The sequence below is a fragment of the Microcaecilia unicolor genome, chromosome 2 (assembly GCF_901765095.1).
Source record: "Microcaecilia unicolor chromosome 2, aMicUni1.1, whole genome shotgun sequence".
Classification (NCBI taxonomy): Eukaryota; Metazoa; Chordata; class Amphibia; order Gymnophiona; family Siphonopidae; genus Microcaecilia; species Microcaecilia unicolor.
The window spans coordinates 10,521,419-10,542,081 of NC_044032.1; the positions used below are offsets into that span (position 1 = coordinate 10,521,419).

A 20,663-nucleotide genomic window follows, 5' to 3' on the forward strand; every position below is an offset into this window, starting at 1 on the left:
GTGGCCGTGACCACCCTCTTACTTACCCTGTTTCTGGGAGTCAGTGGCTGTGCTGGCTTCTGCTTGTCTCTGTGTCTGTCTCTGTCTTAGTTTCTCTCTGGCTCTGTGTGCTGATTGCCCTACTGAATCTCACCTGTGTGGGCTTTGCCTCTTCCAAGATGGCTGCCGCTTCCTCCTCCTTGCCAGTATCCAAGATGGCTCCCGCTGTTCCTTCCTATGGGATGACTGCTTTGTGTGTCAAGCCTCTGTTTGGTAGCAAGGTGATTGCTGCAGCTGTGGCTCTGGTGTTGATGAGCTTTATTAGTGACTTGGAGACTACAGTCCTGGCCTTTGCATTGCCATTTCCTCCGCAGTGCCTTAGGTCCCGAGGTTAGTGTGCTGTTAGCACTGTTTGCTTTCCTTGTCTTGTGCTCTGTGGGTTTCCAGCCCTTCTGTGTTTATTGCTCTGTGGGTTTTCAGCCCTTCTGTGTTTATTGTTCTGTGGGCTTTCTGCCCTTCTGTGTTTATTGCTTTGTGGGTTTCCAGCCCTTCTGTGTTTATTGCTCTGTGGGTTTCCAGCCCTTCTGTGTTTATTGCTCTGTGAGTTTTCTGCCCTTCTGTGTTTATTGCTTTGTGGGTTTCCAGCCCTTCTGTGTTTATTGCTTTGTGGGTCTCCAGCCCTTCTGTGGTTATTGCTCTGTGGGTTTTTTGCCCATCTGTGTTTATTGCTCTGTGGGGTTTCTGCCCTTCTGTGCTTATTGCTTTGTGGGTTTCCAGCCCTTCTGCTCTGTGGGTTTCCAGCCCTTCTGTGACCATTGCTTTGAACCTGTCTACTGCCAGAACCCGGACATTCCCTGCCTGTCTGCCTTGCCATCGCCCAGGGGCCAGGGGGCACTCCTGGACCTTCATTCCGGCGGTTCCTGTAAGTCCTACCGGCTGCCAGAACCTGAGGGCTCAACCCGAGGGGGAAGGCAGTCAAGTGTAGGTGAAGCCTAGGTCCAGGGGGTTCCAGTTCCGCGGGTTCCGCTCCAGTGTGTTCCAGTCCAGCGGGTTTCACTTCTGTATGTTCCTGTCCAGTGGGGCCACTCCTGGGTGTCCAGTCCAGCGGGCCCCACTCCAGTGCGCACCCGTCCGGTGCGTTCCAGTTCCGAGTGTCCCTGTGTAGAACTCCAGTCCGGAGTTCCGGTCCTGTCTTGTCTCATCTCTACCTTGTAGGTGATCTTGCCTGCCACTGCCGCTCCACGGTAGTGGTCCAAGGACTCACGAAACCAGTGCTCCCGGGGAAGAAGCCTGACGGTGTGCCAAGGTCCTCGTGCACGCGACACTCTCATAGCTGCGTGTCTCTGACCTGGATCATAAGACCCAGCAGCGAATGGAGGATGTTCCTTGCCGGGGGGATAATCTTTTTGGAGAAAAAGAAGAGGACATGGTTGATCAGATCAAAAAGCACCATGATGCTATGGATTCTCTCTCCTGCCGGGCGTCTTCTGCTACCACCTCCTGATCTAGGAGTTTTTTTGGAGGGAGGAGGCGTGCTCCGTATTCCTATAATAGGCATAGGTACACTCCTGCTTCTCGGCAGCCTGTCCAGGCTCAGTCCCAGCATGCTCGTTCCCGTCAACGGTGTGCGCCTAAGGCACCTAGGGCTCCCCAGCAAAAGCAAGGGACGGCTTTTGACTGGCTCCAGTGCAGCATAGCCTCAGAACAAGTGTCTGTGTCGGTCGGCTTGCCAGTCGGGGGAAGGTTGATATTTTTTCACCAAAGGTAGCCTCTTATAACCTCCGACAGGTGGGGTCTTCAAATAGTCCAGTTAGGATACACTCTCAATCTGGAATCCAGGCCTCCAAATTGCCCACCGGGAGTTCAGTCCTTCAGCTCCCAGCACAACAGGTACTTGTAGAGGAACTCTCCGCCCTTCTAAAGGCCAATGTGGTCGAACCTGTTCCACCAAGGGAAGAGGGGCTGGGATTCTATTCCAGGTACTTCCTTGAGCAAAAGAAAGCAGGGGGAATGCATCCCATCCTAGACCTAAGGGCCCTGAACAAATTCCTAGTTCGAGAAAAGTTCAGGATGGTTTCCCTGGGCACCCTTCTTCCCATGATTCAGGAAAACGATTGGCTATGCTCTCTGGACTTAAAGGATGCCTATACTCACATCTCGATACTCCCCACTCACAGGAAAGTATCTTCGATTTCGGTTGGGAACCTGGCACTTTCAGTACTGTGTACTGCCCTTTGGCCTCGCATCTGCGCCCAGGGTCTTCACAAAGTGCCTGGCAGTTGTCGCAGCATCGCTACCCAGACTGGGAGTGCTTGTGTTCCCTTATCTCGATGATTGGCTGGTAAGAGCACCTCGGAGGCAGGGGCTCTACAGTCTATACGGATGACTATTCAACTGCTAGAGCTACTGCGGTTTGTAATCAGTTATTCCAAGTCCCACCTTGTCCCGGTTCAGAAATACGAGTTCATTGGAGCTCTGTTGGACCCTCGGATGTCTCGAGCCTATCTCCCTCAGGCAAGGGCAGACAATCTCCTGGCCCTAGTTTCCCTGGCTCGAGCGTCTCAGCAGATCACAACCCGGCAGATGTTCAGACTTTTAGGGCACATGACTTCCACAGTTCATGTGACTCCCATGGCATGCCTATATATGCGATCAGCTCAATGTACCCTAGCTTTCCAGTGGTGCCAGGCCACAGGGGATCTAGAGAATGTAATCCATCTCTCCACCAACGTTTGCAGTTCTCTTCAGTGGTGGACCATTTGATCCAATCTGACCTTGGGACGTCCATTCCAAATTCCTCAGCTGCAGAAATTGCTGACGACGGATACATCCCTCCTGGGGTGGGGAGCTCATGTAGATGGACTTCACACTCAAGGAGCTTGGTTCTTTCAGGAAAAAGATCTTCAGATCAACCTCCTGGAATTGTGAGCAATCTGGAACGCTCTCAAGGCTTTCAGAGATTGGCTGTCCAACCAAATCATTCTAATTCAGACAGACAATCAGGTTGCTATGTATTACACCAACAAGTAGGGGGACACCGGATCTCGCCTTCTGTGTCAGGAAGCCGTCCGGATGTGGCTTTGGGCACACCATCACGGCATGTTTCTCCAGGCCACGTATCTGGTAGGCGTAAACAACAGTCTGGCTGACAGGTTGAGCAGGATCATGCAATCTCACGAGTGGTCACTAAACATGACCATTGTCCACAAGATCTTCCGAGAGTGGGGCAACCCCTCAGTTGATCTTTTTGCCACTCAGACCAATCACAAAGTCCCTCAATTCTGTTCCAGACTTCAGGCCCATGACAGACTCAGACTAGCATCAGATGCTTTTCTCCTACATTGGGGGACAACCCCTCAGTTGATCTTTTTGCCACTCAGACCAATCACAAAGTCCCTCAATTCTGTTCCAGACTTCAGGCCCATGACAGACTCAGACTAGCATCAGATGCTTTTCTCCTACATTGGGGGACAGGCCTTCTGTATGCGTATCCTCCCATACCTCTAGTAGGGAAGACTTTGCTGAAACTCAACCATGATTCTGATTGCGCCCTTTTGGCCCCATCCGATCTGGTTCCCTCTTCTTCTGGAATTGTCCTCCAAAGAACCGTGGAGATTGGAGTGTTTTCCGACCCTCATTACCCAGAATGAGGGGTTGCTTCTATATCCCAACTTCCAGTCTCTGGCTCTCACGGCCTGGGTGTTGAGAGCTTAGAAGTTGCTTCCTTAGGTCTTTCGGAGGGTGTTTCCCGAGTCTTGCTTGCTTCCAGGAAAGATTCCACGAAAAAGTGTTATTCTTTCAAATGGAGGAGGTTTGCCGTCTGGTGTGAAAGCAAGGCCCTAGATCCTTTTTCTTGTCCTACTCGGACCCTGCTTGAATACCTTCTACATTTATCAAAGTCTGGTCTGAAGACCAACTCTGTAAGGGTTCACCTTAGTGCAATTAGTGCTTATCATCAACGTGTAGAAGGTCAGCCTATCTCTGGACAGCCTTTAGTAGTCCGTTTCATGAGAGGTTTGCTTTTGTCAAAGCCCCCTGTCAAACCTCCACCAGTGTCATGGGATCTCAATGTCGTTCTCAGCCAGCTGATGAAAGCTCCTTTTGAGCCACTACATTCCTGCCATCTGAAGTACTTGATCTGGAAGGTCATTTTCTTGATGGCTGTTACTTCATCTCGTAGAGTCAGTGAGCTCCAGGTCCTGGTAGTGCATGCACCTTATATCAGGTTTCATCATAATAGAGTAGTCCTCTACACTCACCCTAAGTTCTTGCCAAAGGTGGTGTCGGAGTTCCATCTGAACCAGTCAATTGTCTTGCCAACATTTTTCCCCATCCACATACCCGCCCTGGTGAGGACAAGTTGCACACCTTGGACTGTAAGAGAGCATTGGCCTTCTATGTGGAGCGGACAAAGCCCTATAGACAGTCCACCCAGTTGTTTGTTTCTTTTGATACCAACAGGAGGGGAGTCACCATCGGAAAACGCACAATCTCCATTTGGTTAGCAGATTGCATTTCCTTCACTTATGCCCAAGCTGGGCTGACTCTAGAGGGCCATGTCACAGCTCATAATGTTAGAAACATGGCTGCGTCAGTGGCTCACTTAAAGTCAGCTTCTATTGAAGAGATTTGCAAGGCTGCAACGTGGTCATCAGTCTACACATTCACATCTCACTACTGCCTTCAGCAAGATACCAGACACGACAGTCAGTTTGGGCAGTTGGTGCTGCAGAATCTGTTCAGGGTTTAGAATCCAACTCCACCCTCCTAGGCCCATTTCTGTTCTGTTCCAGGCTGCACTCTCACTTAGTTGTGTTTCTTTTCAGGTCAATCTCTGTTATGTCCTCGCCGTTGCAAGGCCCAATTGACCAATGTTCATTGTTTTGAGTGAGCCTGGGGGCTAGGGATACCCCAGTTGTGAGTATAATCCAGCCTGCTTGTCCTCGGAGAACATGAAGATACATACCTGTAGCAGGTATTCTCCAAGGACAGCAGGCTGATTATTCTCACAAACCCACCCTCCTCCCCTTGGAGTTGTTTCAGTTCTCCTTTTGCTTTTTGTTCAACTGAGGAGGGCACGCTCGCGTCGCGAGTGGGAAGCCGTTCGCACATGCACGGAGTGTTCGGCCCACGTGACGGAGCGTTCTGGAAACTTCTTTGTTTTTGCTGTGCAAATTTTTTCCCAGTCTCCTGGGCCGTCGTGGACGATGACCCAGTTGTGAGAATAATCAGCCTGCTGTCCTCGGAGAATACCTGCTACAGGTATGTATCTTCATGTTTTTGAGTTACTGTGGCTGTTATGATCTATTCCTTTGCTTTGACTCCAGCTGCGTTTGCTGCCCCCAAGAAGCTGCTGCTCTAGGCAACTGCTTAGTCTTGCCTAATGCTTTGGCCAGCGAGGACTGATGATGATACTTGGAATCCATGAGACCTACTGCTGAGCACTGTTCCCTCTAAGCTGAGTGTGAGTCCTCCACCTACAGTTCTATCAGTGAGGGTGCTGTTTCACTTTTCAATAGTGAGGGACAGGAAAGCTCTGCAGGACTCCAGGGAACCTGCCTGTCCCTAGTAATTGAAAACATAATATTGAAGTACCACTTGGAGTTTACTACAAGAGGCTGAGATCCTGGGGGAACTGGGTTCGATTCCCACTGCAGCTGCTTGTGACTCTGGGCCAGTCACTTAATCCTCCATTGCCCCAGGTACAAATAAGTACCTGTATATACTATGTAAACCGCTTTGAATGTAGTTGCAAGAACCACAGAAAGGCGATATATCAAGTCCACATTTCCCTCCCTACTGGCAGCAATGAAGTTGAAGGAGTCCTGTTATAAATAGCCCCCAGATAACATTTACACTGGTATATGGAAACACAATATCTTTATTTATTTCCAACAGTCCCGCGTAGCTTAGATGGAAAACTGTTGCTGGAAACCAAAAATGGTTCATCCCTGTGACCTCTTGCAATACTCAGCTTTGAAAGGGACTGATGCGCTTTCATTTTTAATACATCCCCAGTATCCGGTGTAAGTACATGGTCCTTTCAGGATCTTGATTCACTTGGGATGGAAATACACGAAGACTTTCTACGAGGGAAATTTTTTTTTACAGGTTGACAAGCCAATGAAAAAGCAAAAGATAATGCAAAACATTTACCTCGCTGCATCCTCTGAGCCCAGTTTAAAAAAAAAAAAGGTTATCAATAGAAATCAAACAAAATAAAACATGGAAAAGAAAATAAGATATACCTTTTTTATTGGACATAACTTAATACATTTCTTGATTAGCTTTCGAAGGTTGCCCTTCTTCCTCAGATCGATCTGAGGAAGAAGGGCAACCTTCGAAAGCTAATCAAGAAATGTATTAAGTTATGTCCAATAAAAAAGGTATCATCTTATTTTCTTTTCCATGTTTTATTTTGTTTGATTTCTATTGATAACCTTAAGAGTGGACTAACACGGCTACCACACTCCTCTACTTAAAAAAAAAAGGAAAACTGAGGTGGTGATGATGCCAGTGTGGGAACCAGCATTGCTCTGAAAAGAGAATCCATCTGGAGGAAAAAGGCTTGGATTGCTCGGAAGGAGGTGGCGTGGGAACAAGATAAAATTAAAATAAACAGAAGTGGGAAAATGTTTTAAAATGTGGAAATATGATCAGCAAATGTCAAAAAATAAAATAGAACATCTCCATTCCTGGCAGACCTAGAAAAAATGATGGGGCATGAGGAGGCAGGGAGCGGGATGAACAGAAAAGGAGGCAACATAAGGGAATTGTGTAGAGCACTTGGCTTGAATTTGGGCTGGCAGTGTTGGAATCACAGGGAATAAGATGCTGTGGGACGTAGATGAGGGGAGAATTATCTTTAGCTATAGCACTGGACTCAAGCAATCCTACACCAGAGAGCTGCTAAGGCTGAAATCCCAACATTTAGAAGCTCTACAGACAGACTTGCACAACATGAAGAAAAATTATGCATCCAGATGAATGCACTTCAGCAAAACTTTATGGCTCTCCTTCTGACTGAACTTGCTCCAAAAGGTTCCTCATGTAAGCAGGGGCTTAGCCAGACACCCAATTTTGAGTGGGCCTGGGCCCAAGATGGGTGGGCAGAAGAACTCTGCCTTGTCCCACAAGTGATTTGGTCTCTCCCTCTCTCGCCTGCATGCCATATGGTCTCTCAAACATCCCCCCTCCCCTGCATAGCTTTTAAATAGCAGATTTTCACTGGCAGCGAGAAGCAACTCCTGCTCATGTTGGCCTCACAACCTTCCCTCTGATGCAACTTCCTGTTTCCAGGAATACATCAGAGGGAAGGCTGTGGGGCCGGTGCGAGCAGTATGTATCAGTCGCTGCAGGCAAAGATCTGCTATTGACAATTGTTGGGAGTTTTCAGCTGGTAGGGCTTGGGGATACGTGCCAGCCACATCATAGGTGTGTTGCTACTGGGTGGGCTTGAGCCCAAAGTGGGTGGGCCTCGGCCCACCCTTGGCTACGCCACTGCTTGTAAGGATTTAAATGTTGGCTAATATATGGGAATGTGAAAAAAACCTGAAGGGTTTTTGGCAAACTCAGAAAGTGAGACAAAAAAGGAAGCATAAACACCACATCACAACGTTTCCTTACTTGTCCAGTAATGTCCCATCTATCCACTGCCAGGATAAGCGCGTTTTTGTCAGACCAACAAAGTACCCAGTTCCATTGGAATTATCACGGATAAAACTCTAAAATAAATAAGGTGGGGAAAAAAAGGTTACAAAAAGACCCCATGAAGATATAGCAGAGTTGGAAAAGGTACAGAGAAGGGTAACCAAAATGATAAAGGGGATGGAATTACTTCTCTATGAGGACAGGCTAAAGAGGTGAGGGGGCTTGAGCTTGGAGAAGAGACATGCCATGAAGTTAAAAAAGTAGTACATTTAAAACAAATCATTTTTTCACTCAGTACATAACTGAGCTCTGGAATTTGTTGCTGGAGGATGTAAAGGAGCACAAGTACCTAAGCAACATGGAATCTTGCTACTTTTTGGGATGCTGCCAGGCTTGCTGGACCTTTGGTCTGACCCAGGATAGTAATTCTTCTGTATTTGTGTGGAAACTCATGGCCACCTAGTCTGTCCTGTGTCAGTATAGACACCATTTGCTCATCAGTCATTATCCTGTCTTGCCCTTGCTCCCACCATCTGGATTTACATAAGTACATAAGTATTGCCATACTGGGACAGACCAAAGGCCCATCAAGCCCAGTGTTACGTCCCTCACCTGTTCGACGCTCCTCCCGGCTAAGTCATTCTGCAGCTCCATCCAAAAGGGACAAGGTTCAGTCTTAAGGGTCTGTTTCAGTTTCCTAAGTCTGGCAGCCGTCATCCGGCTTGGAGCAAGAGCAGCAGCCATCTTGGCTAGCTCAGGAGGGGGCAGCCATCTTGTCTAAACGAGAACAGGAAGGAACTCCATATCTGGTCTTGGGAGGATCTCCTATGGGGGCTGCCATGTTGGATTCACCTGAGTTTGGTTTGCTCTGATTGCTTCACTATTTAAAGCACTGCCTCCAGGCCTTCTTTGCTTCGGCCTCAGTTGTTCTGAGGAGTTGCTGTCGGAGTGCTGTTTGCCAGCTATCGTCTGTTCCTGATGTCCTGTGTACCGGACTTTGGCTAGTTTCTTGGATTTTGCTTGTTTGCTGCCTGCCTTGACCCTGGACTGATTTTTGACTATTCTTGCCTATTCGGAGTTCTGGTGCTGGACTGTGTCTGTTTCCTGCCATCCTGGTCAGCGGCTGTGCAACCCCGCCGGTTCCAGAAGTCCTGGTGGCCACCTGCAGCTGAGAGCTCAACTCTTGGTGAACGGTGGTCGCTTCCCAGGTGAAGCTAGGGGTTGTCTGGCTGTCTGACCGAGTACGGCTTCACTCCATCTCAGCCGTGCTCAGTCGGGGCACAGGGGCTCACTACTACCGGGTCATAACACCCAGCATCCTGTTTCCAACAGTGGCCAATCCAAGTCACAAGTACCTGGCAAGATCCCAAAATTGTACAATACATTTTATGCTGCTTATCCCAGAAATAGTGGAGGAGTGGCCTAGTGGTTAGAGTGGTGGGCTTTGGTCCTGGGGAACTGGGTTTGATTCCCACTGCAGGCACAGGCAGCTCCTTGTGACTCTGGGCAAGTCACTTAACCCTCCATTGCCCCAGGTACAAATAAGTACCTGTATATAATATGTAAGCCACAATGAGCCTGCCATGAGTGGGAAAGCGCGGGCTACAAATGTAATAAAATAATGGTCTATGGACTTTTCCTTTAGGAAGCCGTCTAAACCTTTTTAAAACTCTGCTAAGCTAACCGCCTTTACCACATAATTCTGGTAACGAATTCCATATTTGAGGCCAGAGTCCTGTCATTGAGTTACTCTCTTCTGCACAAGCTTGAGCATGTGGACCAGCATGTTCTAAATTGCACAGGACTATACCATACACAAGGAAATATTTCTCATCACCTTGGATGCCACAGGCTCAATCAGAAAGAACTTCCAAGCGCACCTGGATAAGTTACATCTTATGAACTCTCTTTGGCACAATGCAAGTACTATAGCGAGCGTTAGCAGTAAATTTTAGAGACTGAGATCATACTCCACATGCCCTGGCTTAGGAGTGAGGTTCATTCCCACTTGGAGAAATTGCCCCCGAGGAAATTCTGTAACTTGGTGCTAAGAGTCCATTCTGGAATATTAGTGTAAGTTGGCGTCTATTTCGTCACGTTCAATAACACCATGTCAGTAGCGCAGAGGGCTAGATTCTATAAATGGCGCCTGAAAAATCCATGTGGACAAAAAATACATCTAGGCGTATTCTCTATAGACACTTAAATGTTATAGACTAGGAATAAACTTCTGCACGGTATATAGAATAAGCAGAGTGCCTCTCCATGCGACTAAATCTGGTTGCATCCATTTAGGCCATATTTTACTTGGCATAAATCCCGACGCCTAAATTAGGCTCAGAGTAGGTGTATTCCATAATAATGTGTATATATTGTATAAACACCCCGTCAATGACCATGCTCCCTTGTCAACTATGTAGCTTAGAATTTAGGTGACAAACAAATCGAACGGAAGAAAACAATAATAAATTACCAAAGTCCAACAATACCAATAATATTCCTTAGGTCAAATCCAATCAGTAAATACCTCCTATATATTTAATCAGTGTAACAATGTTATATATATATTTTTGAAATGTGCTCAGTCCGTACCCATTACACCCATTGCATCCCCAAGTGGAACATGTGGTAGTGTCACAGATGGAACCATCATAACACATTCTATGTTCCGCCTCCTTTAAAGTGTATGCACACACGCCTGCATCTGCTGATTATAATGCAAACCTCAATGCCAATACATCAAAACCAGATCACAATTACTACTACTACTACTTGACATTTCTATAGCGCTACTAGGGTTACGCAGCGCTGTACAATTTAACAAAAAGGGACAGTCCCTGCTCAAAGGAGCTTACAATCTAAAGGACGAAATGACAAGTTGGGGTAGTCTAGATTTCTTGAATAGTGGTTAGGTGCCAAAGGCGACATTGAAGAGATGGGCTTTTAGCAGGGATTTGAAGATGGGCAGGGAAGGGGCCTGGTGTTTGGGCTCAGGGAGATTATTCCACGCATGGGGTGAGGCGAGGCAGAAAGGGCGGAGCCTGGAGTTGGCGGTGGTGGAGAAGGGTACTGAGAGGAGAGATTTGACCTGTGAGCGGAGGTTGCAGGTAGGAACGTAAGGGGAGATGAGGGTAGAGAGGTAGGGGGGGGCTGCAGATCGAGTGCATTTGTAGGTTAGGAGGAGAAGCTTGAACTGTAGGCGGTACCTGATCGGAAGCCAGTGAAATGATTTGAGGAGGGGGAAGATGTGAGTATATCGGTCCAGGCAGAAGATAAGACATGCAGCAGAGTTCTGAACGAACTGAAGGGGGGATAGGTGGCAAAGTGGGAGGCCAGTGAGGAGTAGGTTGCAGTAGTCGAGGCGAGAGGTAATGAGAGAGTGGATGAGAGTTCGGGTGGTGTGCTCAGAGAGGAAAGGGCGAATTTTGCTAATGTTGTAAAGGAAGAAGCGACAGGTCTTGGCTATCTGCTGGATATGCACTTAAAATGCTCACACTCAGTTCATATACCACCACATTTGCTTATAAATGCATACACAGTTCGTTTATAACAGTATCTGATGGTAACTAAAGGCAGTTGCTATGACTACTGTGTTCCCACATACCACTATCACTGATATATGAAAAAAACCTTAACAGTAAAAAAAAAAAAAAAAATATATATATATATATATATATATATATATATATATAGTCACTTCCCTTGGGGACCCAAACGTGCTCGTGCGAGTTATTTAAAAACTCATTAGTGGTCCATTCCTACTTTTCATTCTCACTCCATCTAAATGATATCCCTTTAACTCTGGCTGAGTTTCGAATATCTTCTTCAGAAAGGGAACTGTGAACATAAAATACTCATTACCAATCATAATTTTCACCACGTACTAGGATACAGTTAATTATTTCTATCATTCTCTTACATAATTAGAACTACAGTTGAAGGTTTTGTAAGTATTGTTACACTGATTAAATATATAGGAGGTATTTACTGATTGGATTTGACCTAAGGAATATTATTAGAATTTAGGTGACCACGTTACAGAATACACTTAGGAACCCTTTTACTAAACTGCATAAGGGCCTATGCACGTGCCAAATCACCACTACTGCCCGGCTAACATGTGAGCCAGGTGGTAATTCCAAATTTGGCATACGCTTGTCATGAAACGCCTAGCCACCCGCCTGGGATTACCCCACGGCCACTTAGAGGGTCTATCCCCAGCACAGCTCGTCCACCTGCACCTGCCACTCATGCTCTACACTAGCACCCTCCTCCCACCGACTAGGTCACAACTGCCTCTGGGTGAGTCTCCTGCTCTCAAATTATCCCCAGTGATTTCTAGGTTATACTCCCAGTGGTCCCGCAGTTCCCAGAAAGCACTGACAGACCCAGCAATAAACCACCAGGATTATTTAACAGTCCAGACAAGCAGGGCATACAAGCAATTGTGTTTATTCTCATAAAAATATTGAACAATGGACAGAAAAAGTGTAATCAGCAAACAATAACAGGTAACTGAAAAATGGATCAATTATAACACTAAACATTTGTTTACTTTCTAAAAAGTACCTGGAATGATCAGGACATATAATTCACCAAGCCTCAGAAAGAGATCTGTCTCTCTTTTCTCCCTGGCTAAGACTGAACTCAAAACCAGTAACTGCTAGTTAGCTTCAAACCCCAGGCCAATCAGAGCCCAGAACACAACATTTCAAAGATATCCTGCATCTTACTTCCTGTTTGTGTTAAACTAAAGAAAAGAGCATTCATTTCTCTTTAACAGCTTTACAGCAAAGAAACACCACCTGCTGGCCAAATAGGAGAAATGCACTTCAGGACATAATTAAGGCTTAAAACACACTGTTTCTTCACAGCACTGAATTCCACAGTAGAAAATAATTTTCTATTTTCTACAGTGGGCGCACTTACCCAGTGGTAAACAGCAGTTGGCGCATGCTGCATGCTTACCCCGTGTGTAGCGTGTGAGACCTTACCACTAGGTGAACGGGTGGTGGTAAGGTCTCAGGCCGAAAATGGACGGGTGCTGGTTTCAAATTTAGAGCATGTCCATTTTCCGGCCCCTTAAAAAAGACCCTTTTTCCTAGACGCGGTGAAAAATGCCCCAGCGCGCCCAAAAGACTTACTTGCACTACTGCAGGCCACTTTTTACCATGGCTTAGTAAAAGGGCCCCTTAGCGAGTTGTGAACATAAATCATAATTAATGCCGATAACTGCTTGTTAACATCTAATTAATAGTGCTGATTAGCTAGTTAACCAATGAAGTTACACGCATTGTTATATAATATGCTTCGATTTCCGTGTGGAAATTAAGGCGCCATATATAGAATCCCGGGGATAACGTACAGCTTCTGTAAGTTACGTGCGTAAATGTTGGTCCCATCCATGCTCCTCCCCTGTAAATACCCCCTTGAATTTACGCACTATACAAGTTGGGTGCGTCATTTACAGACTAGCACTGCGTACACACGAAGGTAGACAGAGTATTCACTCAGAAAACATAGCTCCTGCTTTTCTGCGATGTAGGCACGCCTGGGGGTGGAGAATGGGCAGAATAGGGCAGGACTGGCACTTGTATGTGTATTTTATAACATGATTAAGATGATTTACTACTGTGTTTAATTTAGAGGTAGTTTTACGAAGGATTTTGTTGAGCACTATATAGCAGAATTAGAAAAGGTTCAAAGAAGAGCAACTAAAATGATAAAGGGGACGGAACTCTTCTCGTATGAGGAAAGGCTAATGGCTCTTCAGCTTTGAAAAAAGACGGATGAGGGGAGATATGATTGAGGTCTACAAAATCCTGAGTGGTGCAGAAGGAGTAGAAATAAATCGACATTTTACTCATTCCAAAAGTACAAAGACTAGGGGACACTCGAGGAAGTTACATGGAAATACTTTTAAAACAAATAGGAGGAAATATTTTTTTCACTCAGCGAATAGTTAAGCTCTGGAACTCTTTGCCTGAGGATGTAGTAACAGCAGTTAACATATCTGTCAAGATAGCAACGGAATAGGATGGGCCTACTGGAGCTCCATGCTCAGGTGAAAGCTGAGCCTGGTAAAGGCAGCAGACAGAGTTCCGGGAGCCTGAATGGGGTCGTCAAGAAGCACCCCAGAGCAGAGAGAGGCAAGCGAACCTCTCCCCATGGGGGACCGTGCGAGGATCGCAGGACAGCGGTCGCGAGACTGGCCCTGCCCTTCGCTTTCCAGCCCACCCACTGCAGGGAAGCTAAGGGAACCCCCCCCCTCGGGATAACGCATGGGGCTCGCCAGGCAAATGTCGCGCTCCCGGCTCAGACCCCCCCACCCGTCCACCCGCCGACAACAAGAGGAGGGGAGCCCGTGACCGATGGAACTGCTCCAAAAGCACTGGAGCCCAGGAGATGCGAGGATGCCCTCAGCGGGGGTCGCTGAAGTGAACAATCGAGGCGGCAAGAGTTGCAGGAGCAGCCCATAGGAGACGACTCGGAGACTGGCTCCGAGAGGCTCAGACCAGGACAAAGGCGGAAGATGAAGCTACTGTCCCCCCTGGTGAAAGCTGAGCCTGGTAAAGGCAGCAGATGGAGCTCTGGGAGTCCGAATGGGGTCGATGAGAAGCACCGCTACCACCCCCAGAGCAGGGAGAGGTTCCACCCCCAACTGCTCGTACATCTCCCAGGGCTGTGGAGTCTCTATGTCCGGGGCAACGCCTCTGACCATCGGACTGTTAGTAAATTGTCCTTTCTACTTCAGGATGATAAGACTTTACAATCAATAGGGTTCAGAGGTCGAGGGCAAAAACTAAGGCAGGGACTGGATAATTGCTGAAGGAGCTGCAGACACTTTCAGCGTGCCCTTTAAGGAGCCTCTGCACCAAATTTGACTATACCAGAGATGTCAGGCTTGCGAGGAAAGCAGATCTATGCAAGTTGGTCAAATCAGGAAGAAAAATCAATTCTGTAACTCTGATTGTATCTGGTCGCTGACTGATCTGCACATAAACAATCTTTTAGCTAAAGATGTGCTGCCAAAGTGTATACATTATAAAACACCGAGAAATGTATAAGATTCTATGGAAATCCAAAATCAGAATCCACGCAATAGCTCTCCTCGCTTACCACATTCCAAAGAGCATTTAAGCTAAGTACCTCACCTTTGTCGTTCTAGCACCTTTCCCTGATCAAGAGCAGCCCCCCTATTGGCTAACCTGCCAGTAATCAAAGACAACCAGCTGCACATGTGACACCTCCATGTTAACTACCTCAAAAGTTCCCCCTTCCCCACCACCTCCCACACTGCCAGAAATAGGAGCCTGAATATTCGCTGGGAACAAGGGCGGGAAGCAATTAGCTGCAATGAGATAGATCAAAGGAGGACCTTGACTTACAGCTACTCTCCCCCCTCCACCTCCTCAATTCCCTAACTAATCACCGAAACCGGACACAACACTGATCTCTACCTTTGAAAGGCAAGCTAAATTGTCACACAAAATCAAAACTCCAGATCCCAGAACAAAAAACAAAGTCTTACCACACAGCCAACCACTAGAACACGCTCATACTAGGAGCCACAGTGAATAGAAACCAAAATGAACACCCTCAAACTACTCCTAATAATCTACTCCTTAACACTGGTCCACTCTACACTAACCACCCCACTTGCAGGAAGTAGCATCATACGCATATTACACAATCACCAAAGATTGATCAGATATGCCACATCTCATCAAACTGACAACAACTTAAACAAAGGAGAAACACTAACATGTGGACAATCACAACGGAAGGGAAAGAAAGGTCCAAACAAGCCCGCCTTAACAAAGGAACGACAACTAATAAAAGTCCACACAACCCCAAACACAGAAGACCCATTCCAAACAATTCAAGTGGGCTACATCAACGCCAGATCCGCTGTGAACAAAACAGCAATACTAACAGACTGGATCACGTCTGAAAACCTTGACCTACTCTTCATCACCTAAACCTGGATCCATGACCAAAAGTACACAACTCTGGAATGCACTCCCAAAGGCCATGAAAACTACGTATGACCACCTCAACTTCTGGAAATCACTAAAGACTTATCTGTTCGAAAAGGCATATCCTAATGATCCAACTTAATCAGCTGAATCCAGCGACTCAAGTAAACCCAGGCTTGTTTTGAACTTAGTGAACTTTATATAACTTCCCTCTCTATGTTTCCTATTGTGTCTGTACATATCTATTTCATCTGTAATACATTGCTCTATATTTGTTTATTGACCGGAGGAGGCTTTTGCCTCACGGTGCTATGTAAGCCACATTGAGCCTGCAAATAGGTGGGAAAATGTGGGGTACAAATGTAACAAATAAATAAAAGGACCCTATAATCCTAGACCTGTGCCCTCCAGGATACAAAATCACACAGAGGACCAGAAAAGAAAAAAGAGGAGGAGGCATAGCACGAATCTGTCGGTCCCATTTTACCGCCAAAACCACTGCCGAGTCTATAACACCCCAACTCAAAATTGCCTCAATTAGAATCCACAATAAAATCCTACGTGATCATCTGACTTGTGCCTTGTTTTACAGACCTCCAGGCAACTGGAACAAAGTCCAGACTAACTTCATGGACTTCATTTCGAACACATTTGTAACCAACCCCAACATACTAGTACTAGGAGACATTAACCTTCACCTAGAAGACCCAAACTCTATCAACGCACGAGAATGTATGGAATTCCTCCGCTTATGGGACCTCAAATGCCACAAATGGAAGCAACCCACGCCAAAGGGCACACACTAGATCTCATCTCACATAAACTTTCAACAGACCAGAATTTAATAATAACAGATACCAAATGGACAGAAACACCATGGACTGACCACTACAAACTAAACTTGTCCCTACACTGGCGGAAGAAAGGCTTACAGCGAATACAAGAACTCTCATCTTATAGCACAAGAGGTCGAGTAGACACGAAAATATTCTGGCAACTGATATACAATAGGGAATGGACAACACAAACAGACTCAATATACTACCTCATAGAACGGGATAAAAGATGTAAAAGCATACTAGATGTAATAGCACCCTTACGAACAAGAATCTCACGCAAGCACAACTCGATACCCTGGTTTAACGATGAACTAAAAAAGCTAAAAACGTACCAGGAAACTTGAACGAGCATGGAGAAAAATAAATGATGAGCAATCACTCAACACATGAAAACAAATGCAGAGAAATTACAAATACGCAATAAGACAGGCCAAAAGAATACACTATAAGACCAAAATAGGGTCAGATTACAAGGACACAAAGAAATTATACCAACTTGTAAACAAACTCCTAGACACCAACTTGGTCACTACAACGAATACAGACACCCCATCTGCAGAGAAACGTGCTAAGTATTTCAATGATAAAATTGCAAATCTTCGTAACACATTACCTCAGAACAACACCAACATCGAAAACCTCCTTAATGAGTTGGACCCCACCACTGGTAAATACCCGGCCGACCGGACTTGGTTAAACTTCACCCTCCTTACCGTCGACATAGTCACCCAGGCGATTGGCAGGTTCTCCAACACTCACTGTAAACTAGATACCTGTCCCAGCTACCTAATGAAATTCACCCCGGACCGCTTCATAGCAGACCTCACAGCTCACCTGAACTACATGCTTCAACAAGGTCTCTTCCCCAAGGAAAATGGCAATATCCTACTCATCCCGATACCAAAAGATACCAAGAAAAAAACAAACGAAATTACTAACTACCGCCCAGTGGCATCGATCCCGTTGGTAGTCAAATTGATGGAAAGCATAGTAACCAAACACAGATTATATAAACAAATTCTCAATACTACAGGAACCACAGTTAGGTTTCCGCCCCCACTAGAGCACTGAAACAGTACTACTCACTGTCCTAGTCAAATTCAAACAGGAGATAGCAATAGGCAAAAACATCCTTCTCCTCCAATTCGACATGTCCAGTGCATTCGGCATGGTAAACCATAGATTCAAACGCCTATTGTAGTTCTCAAAGTTCTCTATTTTCCGATGAATTATCATTTTATCCTTAGTTAATAGGTCTGTTTTAACAGTCAAGGTAGTTATATCTTGTTGAACCTGCGTTTTGTTTAACACAACTTCTTGCTTCAACGTGTCGAAAGCTGTTGTTAGTAAATCCAATTTACTCACGATTAAGGATGTCTCCTGCGCAGCCTGAGTGACTGTAGAAGTCAAGGTTTGTATCGCTGCTCAAATAGATTCCAGTGTAGGCGCCATGGGGGAAACAATTTCTCTTCCGTTGTTACTTCTTGCCGTTCTGGGAGAGTCGCCACCGAACGAAGAGTCTGGAGCAACGCATTCCGAAAGCTCCTGGACTTCCAAACACTGCCAGGCTACAGCGGGACATGGCGGTGGATTCACATCCGGCGAGGACAGAGTTGTTTCCGTTCCCTGTGGGTTTGATGCTCCTTCACCTTCCCCCACTGCGGGTAGACTCGAGCCGGTTGAACGCGGTGTACTTGTGGCATACCGGTCCAGCGTTGTCTGCAATTGCGTTGTTCTTAAAGCTGTCGGCGGTAAGCTTTTACAATGCCCTTTCTTTTTGTATGAGGCATATTGAAGAAAATATCGGCAAAATCTTGAGGAATAAGTGAAAGGACTCAGACACGCTCCGGGAACCATCAAGCCTGATCCGCCATCTTGACACGCCCCCCCATATGTTTTTTTTAAATTATATTTTATTGTAAGATGTAAACCGTTCTGTTTTGTGAATGCAATTAGAAACGGTATAGCAAATAAATAAACGATAAATAGGTGGGAAAATGTGGAATACAAATGTAACAAATAAAATATCTGGGTTTAAAAAAGGTTTGGGCAAGTTCCTACAGGAAAAGTGTATAGTCTGCTATTGAAATAGACATGAGGGAAGCCACTGGTTGCCCTGGGATTGTAACCTGGCTTGGCCACTGTTTGGAAAACAGGATACTGGGCTAGATGGATTATTGGTCTGACCCAGTATGTCTACTCTTATCATAGGAGCCAACTTTTCAAAATTATTGGGGGTACTAAGCCCAATGGAAATGACCCCTCCCTGGACACATACAAGGAATTTTCTCAATATTGGGGGTGCTCAAGCACCCACAGAGTCGGCTCCAATGACTCATGATCTTTTGAATTCACAGTCACTGATTGCAGCCTGGAACAGGATTATCACATCTGACCAATTTGTGAAGCTTGTCTACTCCATGCCACAGCGATACAGACTTATCTGCAAGGCTAAAGACTGACCAATTAACTATTGAATACAGTAAAAGCAGAAACCGGCCTTTTCAAGGCTAAATTTAAAATCAAAAGCAATACTTATGTAGATATTAAAAATCTAGTGGTTATAACAAGCAAGCTGGAGTGTCAGCAATAGGGATTGTGAATAAGACCAAAAATACTACAATGCCTCTGTATCGCTCCATAGTGTGACCTCACCTTGAGTATTGTGTTCAGTTCTGGTCGCCGTATCTCAAAAAAGATATAGCGTTATTAGAAAAGGTTCAAAGAAGAGTGACCAAAATGATAAAGTGGCTGGAACTCCTCTCGTATGAGGAGAAGCTAAAGAGGTTAGGGCTTTTCAGCTTGGAAAAGAGATGGATGAGGGGAGATATGATTGAGGTCTACAAATTCCTGAGTGGTGTAGAACGAGTAGAAGTAAATCAATTTTTTTACTCGTTCCAAAAGTACAAATACTAGGGGACACTCGAGGAAGTTACATGGAAATACTTTTAAAACAAATAGGAGGAAATATTTTTTTACTCAACGAATAGTTAAGTTCTGGAACTCTTTGCCAGAGGACATGGTAACAGTGGTTAGCGTATCTTGGTTTAAAAAAAGGTCTGGACAAATTCCTGGAGGAAAAATCCATAGTCTGCTATTGAGACAGATATGGGAAGCAACTGCTTACCCTGGGATTTATAGTATGGAGTGTTGCTACTCTTTCATATTCTGCTTGGAATCTTGTGACTCTTTAGGATTCTGGAATCTTGCTATTCTTTGGGGTTCTGCATGGAATCTTACATAAGTATTGTCATACTGGGAAAGACCAAAGGTCCATCAAGCCCAGCATCCTGTTTCCAACAGTGGCCAATCCAGATCACAAATACCTGGCAAGATCCCAAAATGGTACAAAACATTTTATACTGCTTATCCCAGAATTAGTGGATTTTCCCCAAGTCCATTTAATAACGGTCTATGGACTTTTCCTTTAGGAAGCCGCCCAAACCTTTTTAAAACTCCGCTAAGCTAACCGCCTTTACCACATTCTCTGGCAACAAATTCCAGAGTTTAATTACACGTTGAGTGAAGAAAAATGTTCTGCGATTCATTTTAAATTTACTACTTTGTAGCTTCATTGCATGCCCCCTAGTCCTAGTATTTTTGGAAAGCGTGAACAGACGCTTCACATCTACTAGTTCAACTCCACTCATTATTTTATAGACCTCTATCATATCTCCCCTCAGCCGCCTTTTCTCCAAGCTGAAGAGCCCTAGCCGCTTTAGGCTTTCCTCATAGGGAAGTTGTCCCATCCCCTTTATCATTTTCGTCGCCCTTCTCTGCACCTTTTCTAATTCCACTATATCTTTTTTGAGATACGGCGACCAGAATTGAACACAATATTCGAGGTGCAGTCACACCATGGAGTGATACAAAAGCATTATAACATCCTCATTTTTGTTTTCCATTCCTTTCCTAATAATACCTAACATTCTATTTGCTTTCTTAGCCGCAGCAGCACACTCAGCAGAAGGTTTCAGCGTATCATCAAAGACGACACTTAGATCCCTTTCTTGGTCCTTGACTCCTAACGTGGAACCTTGCATGATGTAGCTACAATTTGGGTTCCTCTTTCCCACATTCATCTCTTTGCACTTGCTCACATTAAACGTCATCTGCCATTTAGACGCCCAGTCTCCTGGTCTCGTAAGGTCCTCTTGCAATTTTTCACAATCCTCCCACGATTTAACGACTTTGAATAACTTTGTGTCATCAGCAA

The 20,663-nt window shown here is 45.6% G+C and overlaps 1 protein-coding gene across 1 annotated transcript in view; it reads right to left on the bottom strand.

Moving 5' to 3' along the window:
• LOC115461778 (killer cell lectin-like receptor subfamily F member 1) overlaps nt 1–20,663 on the bottom strand; it is a 47,853-nt gene that overhangs the window by 19,818 nt on the left and 7,372 nt on the right. The window contains exon 3 of the mRNA XM_030191824.1: nt 7,606–7,703. Coding sequence (XP_030047684.1) covers nt 7,606–7,703 — 98 coding nt within the window. The remainder of the gene's footprint in view (nt 1–7,605; nt 7,704–20,663) is intronic.